A 12,039-nucleotide genomic window follows, 5' to 3' on the forward strand; every position below is an offset into this window, starting at 1 on the left:
TCCTCGTGCTATTTTTGGACTATAACTCCCATAATCCCCACCCACAGCAGCCAATATCAGGGATGATGGGAATTATAGGCCAACATCTGCAGGATGGTCAAAGCTGTACAGTTCCACTTTAGCTTAACAAAATATTTTTGAATGAATACTACTCCCATTTCCCAAAGCAATGCATCTATCAGAGGTACCAAAAGTGTGACTAATTCAATATCATGCATTCATGTGACACAAGCAATCAGCATTTATTCATTCCCTTAGTAGTTATCTAGACAGGAGTTAATTATTGTTATTGTGCATATGAAAAATAATTGACTAAGCATTAAAACCCTGACGCAAAATAACCAGGAACAGAAAACCAGGATTTTTCTTGGCATCACACAGTATAATGTTGTCATGTTATTCTAAGAGTTAGTCAGCCTTCCAGGAAATAAGAGGCATTCTTACAAAATACATGTTTTATCCCATTTCCTAAATGTCCACATTGAGAAAAATATGAGAGAAGGGAAGGAGCATATTTTCTTCCATCAAAATAAAAGCCACGAGAGTGTAATTTCCACAATTCCTATGGCTACAAGGAAATTATATTTTATCTTCAAGGAAAACCACAGAGTACTGAGCACATTTTCATTTTCATTTTACTTGTTCACATGAGGTACAGTTATCCCTTGCCAACCACGGTTTTACTAACCGTGGTTTTGAGTATATGTGAATAGGAGATTATGACAGGTCTTGCCAAGTACTTACTCAAGTATTTGCAATTGGCGAAGTTTTTTAGTGATCCGGGGAGGGGGGATGTTCCAGCAATTTTGTGGGGTTCAGAGGTTTGATCTACTCATTCCTCTTGGTGACCCTTGCTGACCTTGCTTTCCCTTGCCAATTTAAAATGCCTTTGAGTGATGGGGGGGGGTTCAAAAAATTTCCAGAGGTTCGGTCTGCTCATTCTTCTTGGTGATATTACAGGATTTTTAAAGCGCTTTAAAAAAATGTCCTTTATTTTTAGATCTTTTTGCGGTCTTGATTCCCCTAACCCCATTTCCCATAGACTTTAATGCCTCACCAACTGCGAATTTGCCAACAGCGAGGTTCTGCCAGAACGGAACCCTAGTGGTTGGCAAGGGATGACTGTATAATGACAGACTTGCCTCTCACACAGCCAGTCAGGTAGAAGAAACTGATAGAGGCAACATAACTTTGATTATAAACCAAAAGCAAAATTATGCCATTTCCTGAAGTCTACTGAAGTAAGCATAGCCACCTAATGGCACAGCAGGGAATGACTTGACTAGCAAGCCAGAGGTTGCTGGTTTGAATCCCCGCTGGTATGTTTCCCAGACTATGGGAAACACCTATATCGGGCAGCAGCTATATAGGAAGATGTTGAAAGGCATCATCTCATGCTGGGCTGGAGGTGGCAATGGTAAACCCCTCCTCTATTCTACCAAAGACAACCATAGGGCTCTGTGGTTGCCAAGAGTTGACACCGACTCGACAGCACTTTACTGAGGTAAGCATTGTTAATCATGGAAACTATGAAGTCACACATGATCATAGCTCCTCCTGCCTACAACTTGTTGCTATCTTGTGAGGGTCTGCAACTCCTGAATTACACGGAGCATGTGAACAGACCATCACATGAACAGAAGGTTTGGGTTTGTTCTTTATTTTTATTTTTAAATAAGTCAACCCAGACAGATCAGAACCATTTCACAGTTCCCCAGGTAATGCAAGGAAGAGAACTCAATAACTTCAGATCAGCTTTTTTTGGTAACATTTTGATTTAGTGAATTGGTATTTTATCTCCCTTATAACAACCGTGGAACAGTAGTCATCAATTATTCCTAATGTATAGATAGAGGATGGGATTAAGGCTTAGACAGAGTGACTCTTGCAAGGCTTCCCTGTGTCTATGGTAGAGATGAGATATTATGAACCTAACTATTCCAGATCTAGGTCCCACTGGAACATAGTTGCAATAACAATAATCAGCATCAGTGCTTCCTATAACAGGAATTCCCAGATATGGTTGACTACAGTTCCCCTGCAATGGCCTTTTGTTGGGGATGATGGCAGTTGTAGACAACAACATCTGGGTGTTCAGTGATCAGAATGTCTCATTAGTTTAAGTCACCAAATTAAGAAAAAAGAAAAGTATAATAGAGCCTGCTTCTCAGGCAGCCATACCATAGCCTGCCCCTTGGTGTTACACTCCTATAGCCAGAAGAGCAGAAAGTGAAGCTTTGTTTGCATATCCCATAATTGACAAAATCAAACAGGTCACTCAACAATCAAGCTGTCCGCACCATCAGTTTTTACTGCACAAATAAATAAGTCCATGGTTGCTACCCTATTATGTCTGATCCAGATGTCTTTTCCCAAGTTCGTACTTCTGTTGTGAAAAAAGTGGTCTACATCCTAGTAGGTGGCCTACATCTTCAGTGGCCTACACTGATGAAAAAGTGGGGAAAGTGGCCTGCATCCTCAGAATTCGCAGCAGTATTACAGAACAGAACCCTACGCGGATACCGAGGTCCACCTGTATTAGGATGTTAGCCATTGCACTCTATTTAGTACCTGTGAAATGTATCCATTGTTAGTGCAACTTCCATGGGGACATTGCCACTCACAAGTATCATAAGAAACTACAAGGTATGACCAGTGTCACTGCATGCATTACAGGTTTAGGAGACAATCATGGGTTACCCTTGTGCAGTACATGAGAAAGCAATGCAAAATTTTATGGTGTGTTGTACAACAGTTCCAGGGAATTGGAACTGCCTTATACTCAATAAGCTTTCCCTACCTATCTGCAGTTTGGATTACTATGGAAAAAGGAAAAAAGGTATAGTGTTAAAGCAACCCACTAGGGATTTGCATGAACCGGTTTACGGGCCTCTGAGCAGGTTTGAACACCAGACAGTTCAAAGTGTTCAGCGGGGGGTGGGGGGGATAATTTTAAGGGCAGGGGAGGGTGCACTTACACACACGCACACACACACACGCATTTCCCCTGCCAGCGCTCGCTGAAAAACCAGTCCAGCAGGGCAGCAGCACATGTCACACTTGCTCGCACGCATGTTGGGCACATGCGCACATGCTCCTTCCTTTCACTTTTGGTCCGAGAAGTGGACAGGGTGGCAGGGAGCTATGCTGCTGCCCTGCCAGACCGGTTTTCAGCGAGCGCTGGCGGGGGAAACATGGCGGGTGTGTGTGTAAATGCACCCTCCCCTGCCCGTAAAATTAAACACACACACCCCACCATCGAACCAGCCCCTGCCAGTTCCGTGAACATCCCTACAACCCACTCTATGCATGTTTACTCAGAAGTAAATCTCATTGTGCTCAACAGGGACTCACTTTTGAGCAAGTGTGCATAGGACTGCAACTTAAAATTTGGAAACAGCAATGTGGTTCTGAATTGGGCCCCTACAGGGTTAGGAATTGATCCCTACAGGGATGTCTTTCAGGATACAACCTGAAATACAAGTGTTAATGGTTGCACAGAAAGGTTCTCAGTCTATCCCACATCTGCACTAGATTTGAACAATGGTACATACCCTGCACCCTATCAACTTAGGCTTAATGACAATGAAGACACTAACTTGGGATAAATGTTTCCTCAGCAATGCGCAAGGGCATACAATAGAACCGCCCTGAGCCATTTTTGGAAGGGCGGTATAGAAATCAAATAAATAATAATAATAATAAATTAGTTAGGCTGCTTAACACCCATTGATTTCAGTGGGGTGTAGGCAGCAAAACTACATGCAGTGTTGCAGACGAAATCACCAGCAGGAGACCTTTCTGGTTCTATTCCTTTGATCATTCTGCTTCTATTTAAAAACTGTATTGATGCCTTCAAACTGTAACATGCAGATCTGATGCCTACTGAGGCTTAGCCACTTGCAAAATATTTCCTGTGAATGAGGCCTAAGGGAAAGAGGAAGTAATTGCTACTGAAAGCCTGAGAAATGTAGTCTCAAAGTCTGATGAGAGAACTGGTCATCTTTTGGACATCCACTGTCCTCAAGATTACTTCAAGTTTTCCACAGTGATTCATGTAGGCATCAACCTACCAGAGGTGGTATGTGATAAAAGCCAAGAGAATTTCCCCACATTCCCTTGGCTTTTATCACATACCACCTCTGGTAGGTTGATCATAAATGATCATATCATAAATGAATGACAGGTCAGAGAAGCAAAAGAGAAGTGTATTACAAGATGGTAGGAATGCTGGGGCAGGGGGAGTTCCTTTTTGTATACCATAGGTTCAGGAAGACAGCCATCTATTTTATTTACTTATTTTATTTATTTATTTATTTATTTATATACATACATACATACATTTTATATCCCATTCTTCCTCGAAGGAGCCCAGAGCGGTGTACTACATACTTGAGTTTCTTCTCACAACAACCCTGTGAAGTAGGTTAGGCTGAGAGAGAAGTGACTGGCCCAGAGTCACCCAGCTAGTTTCATGGCTGAATGCGGATTTGAACTCGGGTCTACCCGGTCCTAGTCCAGCACTCTAACCACTACACTACACTGGCTCACTACTGGCAAGTCTACAAATCCACTTGCCAGCAGTGAGCATCCCCAACCCTCTGCTGAGCAGGACATCCAGCACTACAAATATCTCCTCCCTAGAAGTTTCATTTCCAGGGCCATTTATTAGAAGCCAAGAAACAGCAAGAATCCCTTTTAAGCAGTAGCTAAGGGCTTCCACTTTTTTTCTTACCATCTCCATTTCTCACTGCAAACGAGAGAAGATCCACTTCTCTCCTAAGCCCTCTGCCTGTGTGCCAGAAAGGATTTGGGGGAGGAGAAGGGTTGGTGGCGAGCACAAATAAGGCTGGCTAGTGAGTTATTCCTAAATTTGTAGACCCCTGAAAGAGGATGAGGAGAATTAAGGGCAAAGGCTGCAGCCTACAAAGCAATTCAATCTATGTACACAGAAACAACATGCAGCCCATTCATATGCACGTTCAATCACCTAGTTAACTGTGCACAGGATTGCACAGACATACTAAGCTTTAATGGAGCTATGTTATTTCAGCTACAAGTATACAAGACACATGAGTGGACTGCTGTATAACAAGGCACCTAAAGAACTGTGGTCAAGCAATAAGTCATGAGCATCTAACTTTAGGAACTTGTGGGTTCACTTCTTAAACCACAGTAAATAACTTTATAAATAAATAAATAAATAAATAAATAAAGGCCTTAGGGTGTATGGCGCACATCCCGTGGTATGTGGCCTATCTCGCAAGAGTTGTCCAGAGAGAGAGAAGGCACGGGGCAGCTGACGGAGAGGCAGCAACAAGGAAGAAAGAAGAAGAGACACTGAGCAGCAGCCTCCGTCACCCTGCTGAGCCTCCTCACGAGGAGGACGGCTGAGCTGGAAGAGAGCACCGAGGGCCATCTGTGCAGGCTGGAAGGGAAGCCCAGGCTCAGCTGTTCTCCTCATGAGGAGTGGGGAAGGTTTCACCACCTCCACTGCCATCCCAACACAATGCAATAATTTAAGCAGGAGGTTATCAGGGCATGGATAACTGCGGCCAAGCTAACTCAGTCCAGGGAAGGTCACAGCTGTCATATCAGCTGAAGCTGATTATGTGTCAATCCCTGCTTTGTCACTTTACCAGGGCAAATAAATGTTCCAGAATCGGAAAGAAAGAAAGAAAGAAAAAGTACCCCAACGGTCATTACTCAGAGGAAGATTAACTGTTCTACTCCCAAGCTGTACCATTACACAGTGGGCTAATAAGAAATACAACTGGCTTAGTAGACTCCCTTTGACCAATGTCAATGAATTATGAGATTACAACATAGAACACATTTAAAGATCTATGCTCAGGTAACACACAATGAATGTGTGTACTTGAGTTTGGGGACCAGGGGTAGATTGGGACTTCTGTTGGTGTACCGATCGCCCCGCTGCCCAGCGGAATCCCTTACTGAGCTCACGGACTTGGTCGCGGAACTTGCGTTGGAGTCTCCCAGACTTTTGGTGCTGCGGGACTTCAATGTTCATTTTGGGACCAATTTGTCCGGGGCAGCTCAGGAGTTCATAGCGGCCATGACGACTATGGGCCTATCCCAAGCGGTCTCTGGCAAAGCCAGCTATGTTCAGGGAGCGGGCGGCAGGCAAAAGGCTCCTTAAAGCCTTTTGCAGCAGCAGCTACATTGGGGGAGCGGGCGGCAGGCAAAAGGCTCCTTAAAGCCTTTTGCTGCAGTAGCTACGTTCGGGGAGCGGGCGGCACCATTCTATGGTGGAACAATTGAGCCATTTAGATTTCCACCCTCCTAAATTTGCAGGGAGGCATGTATCTATCTTGCTTTATGCAGATGATGCGGTCCTCTTGTCGAGGACGCCAATTGGCCTCAAAAAAACGCTGAGCGCATTAAGTCTGTACTGCAAGAAGGAGGGCTTGGAGATAAATTTCCAGAAAACCAAAATAATGGCTTTTGCATGGAGACCTAAGATTCGCACTTGGAGGATCGAGGGCCAACTTATTGAGCAGGTATCATTCTTTAAGTACCTAGGGGTAGTTTTCCATGCTGGGGGCACTAGGAAGGCCCACGCGAACTACGTAGCCTCCAATGCCCAGAAAAGCTCACTTGCCATTCTACAGTACTTGCGATCAAAAGGTGGCTACTACTTCCCAGCAGCTTTTAAGCTATTCAAAGCAAAGTCACTGTCCCAACTACTTTATGGAGCGCAGCTGGGGCTTTTTCCAAATATAACATCTTTGGAATGTGTACAATCAAAATTTTTGAGAACTGCCCTTAATATTCCAAGATCTGTTTCAAATGCTGCTGCCCGTTTGGAGACTGGCTTTATTAGGGTGGAGGCCAGTATCTGGATTATTATACTCTGTTACTGGCTCAAACTAATTTATCATCCAGTTGGCCTGGCTCCTCTAATTTTATAGGATGATTTTGGCTCCAGGTGGATCCAGTCTATTGAGGCTAAAATACCTACTTTGGGCCTCTCTGTTACAATCCTGTCTAAGCTGGGATTTGATCAGGCAAGGTTGCTGGTTAAACAACGAGTGTTCGACTCTGAACGGCAGAATGACCTTGGGAAGGTCTCCAAATTTTACATCTCAGAGGAAAGAAGATATCTAGTCTCTGCAATGAATTATTTTACCTGGTTGGAATTTCTGAGGTATAGGAAAGCTTTTACCTTGGCTCGTTGCCATTGTTTGCCCTTGGCAGTTCTAGAAGGGCGCTATAGAGGGGTTCCATTTGCTGATAGACTCTGCCCTTGTGGGTTGGATCAGGTGGAAACTACTGAACACGTTCTATTATTCTGCCTGTTTTACAAGGATATCCGTGAATCTTTCATTACTCCTTTGCTTTGTAAATTTCCCAGTCGACAGGAGCAATTTTATTGTTCCTTGTTGCTTTTGGACTCAGAGTGTTTAATTACATCTAATGTGGCTAAATTCTGTGCTGCTGCCATAAATATACGTCACCGGATGGTTAATAAGGATATTTTACTGTTTAAAATTTTTATCATCATTATGTTTTACATTTTGTCAATTTTTTTTAACTAATTCTAATTTCAGCCTGTTTTAATTACATACATTCAATTATATAACTGTAATCAATTATATAACTGTAATCTTTCTCTTCTGTTTTGGCTTGTGGCTGTAACATTAAAGAACTTGAACGTTCGGGGAGGGGGCGGCAGGCAAAAGGCTTCTTAAGCCTTTTGCTGCTGCAGCAGCTACGTTTGGGGAGGGGGCGGCAGGGGGATTTGACAGAATCCCTCGTTTATCCAGCCGCCGCAGGCAGCCTCCGACAGAGGAAACAGCAAATACACATGGTGGGGGATCTCAGAGCCAACAGTGCAACGCCGATTGCTCAAAGAAATAAGGGCGCACACGCAGCCAAGCGGGGGAAGGGGCGGCAGGATACCTCCCATAGCTAAAAGAAATACGGCCGCCAGAGTTGGAAAGCGCGAAACCCTCCCCCGCCCTTAAAGGAACCCCCCACCCCAGTGCCGGACCGCAGCTCCGCGGTTCCGTGCACACCCCTATTGTATACTATTGTAAACTGCCCAGAGACGAAAGTTTGGGGCGGTCTACAAATTAAATAAATAAATAAATAAATAAATAAATAAATAAATAAAATAAAACTGAAGCCAATAGCCTTTAAAGGTGTTGTTTTGTCTCGTTAATAATAACAGACCAATGGAAACAAAAAATTTCACCTGGATTTTCTCCCATGGCATTCATCAAGTATCATCCTGAAATGCTGATTAGAAACTACTTGCAATTTTTTTGCTGTTTGGAGAAGAGCTAGAAACAAACCAAATTTCTTTCCTACTTACTGATGAAGGTATCATCACCTACCTTCACCTAATGCAACTGGTGCATTGGCAACAACTTCCTTACCATCAATAACAACAATTTCAACACTCCTACACTTATACTCAGAATTAATCCCTGAAAACAATTGTCTCACTTCTGCCATGGTGGGCTTGCAAAGAATATCATCTGAGTTGTATCAGCTTTTACTTACCCTGGACACTGGGAACGTCTTTCTTGGTAATTGGATTTGTTTGAGGAAATGGAGAAAGATGGTTGGTCAAAAATTTGGCTATTTGCTCGACTCTAGGAGAGACATGATATGAACGTATTAGTCACTAGTAAATAATACTGTCTAACCTGCACTTAATTCACAAGCAGAATAGTTCCCACAGTTGGAAAGGATCTGGTCAGCTAGGTTCCTTATTATCACATTTGCTGCAAGTGTCCATTTGTAAATCATTGTAGTTTTGTAATCTCATTTCACGTAACCTGGTTGCACAAGATCCTAAAGTTCTTTTGCTTAACCTTTAACCTATGGACAATCCCTTAAATCCAAATGGAGAACTTTGCTTTAGTTATTGCTAACTGCCAAACTGCCTGACCAGTAATTGGTAGTCACCTAAATCCTATGCAGGCATTTAAAGTGTGCACAGTGAAAACATTTGGGGAAACTTACTATGTTCTATTGGACATCCACACAGATCCAACGTTACATACAATGTATGCACATAGAGGTCTTTCCACACAATTGGGAACCTTGATTTTTCAGCGTACCAAATCTCAAAGAGAGAGGTTCAGTAACAGTTAACTACATATAGGGTCCATACAGATGTTCAACAGATGGATCCCCCTGCGATGTAAACCTATTCCCCGCACCCCATCTGTTCACTGAACACAGGGCTACTGTCCCTACTGTGAAATACTGGATGGATAAAGAAAGGGATTTATTGATTATGTACAAGCCAGGTCAAGGCAGCACATAATCTTTTTCTTACAACCTTGTTTCTACTCTTCACCTATCTAAATTGTGGGGAAGGGACTGTTTTCTCTTGATCTAGGCTTAAATGTGTTTTCAATCTTCAGTCTTGATTTACAGTGACAGAAGCAGCATTGATACGGATTCTCTTTTATGCTTGTATTTGTTTTGGCTCTCAGTTTTTCATTGCTCCAGATCACACACTTTTGTTGTTTTTAGTATTCATATTTATATTTTTTGTATTTTTATAATAATTCGATGTATCAATTCCTTATAGAATTGACATAATCTTTATGATTTGTATAATCAGATAATCTTTATTACAGTCAATGACCAGCCTTAATTGCTTTATACAAATCTATATTTATGTTTGATCACGGTACTATACTTGTCCATGCTTTAAAAAAAAAAAAAGACAGACATATACATGCATAAACATAAAAAAGGTTAATAATTCAATTGCTACAGCATCAATGTCTTGCAGATGTCAATGAATCACTGCAGGTCATCACACAACGTTTTTCATCACTCAGTCAACTGTGAACACTCCAGGCATAATCTACATACTGGCAAAGTGGCCTACAAACAAGTCTTAACAGCAACAAATATGTATATACTGCTTTTCAACAGAAGTTCCCAAAGTGGTTTACACAGGTATAAATAAGATGGCTCCCTGTCCCCAAAGGGCTCACAATCTAAAAAGAAACATAAGATCAGCAACATTCACTGGAGGGGTTCTGTGTTGGGGGGGGGGATAGGGCCAGTTACTCTCCCCCTGCTAAATAAAAGAGAATCACCACATTTAAAAGGTGCCTCTTGGCCAGGTTAGCTGGTCTTAAAGCTTAAGATTAGCCTTGAGCGCCTAGTCGATTGATTAAGTGCCATCAAGTCGGTGTCAACTCCTAGCAACCACACCGATAGATTCCCTCCAGGATGATCTGTCTTCAACTTGGCCTTTAAGGTCTCTCAGTGGTGCATTCATTGCTGTCGTGATCGAGTCCATCCAGCTTGCTGCTGGTCGTCCTCTTCTTCTCTTTTCTCCTTCAGCTTTCCTCAGCATTATGGACTTTTCAAGAGACCTGGATCTTCGCATAATGTGTCCGATGTATGCTAGTTTGAGCCTGCCTACTTACTAGAGCCATAATCCAGAGGGATGAATCACTGGGAACATTTCAGCGAGACATGCCCAACGGATGAAAAGGAGAACGATCTATGCGTCTCCTCCCATACTCCCTTTTCCTCCCCGGGCGCAAGGTGCTGAAACAAACCCCAGGGTAAACGCTCGCGTAACTTGATGGAACAGCATCCTGCCGTACGCACAGCTAGAGCGGGTAAAAAATGCTGGACTCTTCCCACCCGATCCACTCAAAGCACTGCTGGAAGCGAGACGAGGACTTCCCCAACCCATTTACTACTCAGCACCAAACCGGGGAAGGGTGCTGATCCAGGGTTGGGAAGGCAGCTGGCCTGGCAGAGCTCTTGTGAAAGAGCGGCGCCAAACCCCACACAAAACAGGCGCTCTTCCAGTGCCACACATCCCCATAGGAACTGAAACCACAAAAGGAGCGGGAACACACACACATACACACACATACACACACACACCGCGCTGCGGCTGTCCCGCTCCCCGCCAGAAGCAAAGGCTTCTTGGCGGGCTGCTGCCTGCCGGACTTACCCAGCTCTCTTCCTCTTCGCCTTGCCAACAGCTGGCCCCGATGCTTTCGACTCGGCTCCTCAATGAGAGAACAGCCTCGGCTGAGTCAGCGCGGAGGAGCAACAACCATCAAGCTACAGCAGGTGACCAACCCGCGGCGACGAGGAGGACGAAGGCTTCGCGGCCACGTGATCGCTGGTAGGAGGAGGAGCTGCAGACGCCAGGCTCCGCCGCCGCTGCTCACGTTGCACCACGGAGAGGCCGTGGAAAGGGCCGCCAGGGTGGACTCTCGGAGGAGGAGGGAAGAGCGGGCGGGGCGAGGAGTCATCCATCAGGCTGGTCCGGCGGCAGGCAGGCGAGGTGTTCCTTCGCAGATAAGGAAAGGCTGAAGGGCTCGGTGGGTGGTTGCAGCAAGAAACACCAGCAAGCGATAGATTCGAAACAACAAAAGTAGAAGCGACATTCTAGTCGTGCAATAAAAAAAGAGGCTCGCTCGTGGCATTTTAAGAGGCTGGGGACAAAAGTGTCAAGAACATAGGACAAGAGGGCATCGCCAGGCCAGCCTAAAAGTTTAGTAGGGCGGCAGTTATCTGACCCCCACATCAGACCTAAGTGCAAGCAACATTCAGTTATTTGAAAATTATTTGTTTGTACAAAAGGATTAAAGATGAGAAAAAAGGCTCATGCCCCAGTTACGGGTCTGAAGCATCCTCTCACTTCTGGCCACTCAGAGGTTTCCAGGGAAAGGTGCACAAGCACAGCATGAAGAAAATAGTCCTGCTCCAGCAACTGGCATTCAGGGGCACAGTCCGTCAGCATCTGGAGGTTCAGCTTAGCCATCCTGACCACTAGCTCTCCTCCATAGCTCTATTCACATGTTACGGTCAATGCAGGGGCGTAACTATAATAGGGCAAGGGGAGACAGTTGTCTGGGGGCCCCCTGCCTTGGGGGCCCCCCCAGAGGCAAGTCACATGACTGACTCCCCCAGCTGCGCACCCGCCTGGGCTTCTCTCAGTTGTATTCATCCTCCGAAATTGATGTGAGTGTTAAGACTTGAAGCTACCAGAACATCATGTCTTTCTCTAGTACC

The 12,039-nt window shown here is 44.4% G+C and overlaps 1 protein-coding gene across 3 annotated transcripts in view; it reads right to left on the reverse strand.

The window, feature by feature from the left end:
• The window catches only part of SNX10 (sorting nexin 10), a 61,283-nt gene extending 50,128 nt beyond the window's left edge, over nucleotides 1-11,155 (reverse strand). Inside the window, exons 1-2 of one of the 3 annotated variants that reach the window (XM_053260244.1) lie at nucleotides 10,970-11,152; nucleotides 8,530-8,621 (exon numbers count right to left, since the gene is read on the reverse strand). Coding sequence is in view for 1 of the 3 variants with exons in the window: in XM_053260243.1 (XP_053116218.1) it covers nucleotides 8,530-8,621; nucleotides 10,428-10,436 (101 nt within the window). In the remaining 2 variants the exon portion in view is untranslated. Of the gene's footprint in view, nucleotides 1-8,529; nucleotides 8,622-10,427; nucleotides 10,693-10,969 lie in introns of those variants that run through there. The other 2 variants (XM_053260243.1, XM_053260247.1) reach the window with 2 other exon arrangements.
• Nucleotides 11,156-12,039: the final 884 nt, after the last annotated feature.

The sequence above is a fragment of the Hemicordylus capensis genome, chromosome 6 (assembly GCF_027244095.1).
Source record: "Hemicordylus capensis ecotype Gifberg chromosome 6, rHemCap1.1.pri, whole genome shotgun sequence".
Classification (NCBI taxonomy): Eukaryota; Metazoa; Chordata; class Lepidosauria; order Squamata; family Cordylidae; genus Hemicordylus; species Hemicordylus capensis.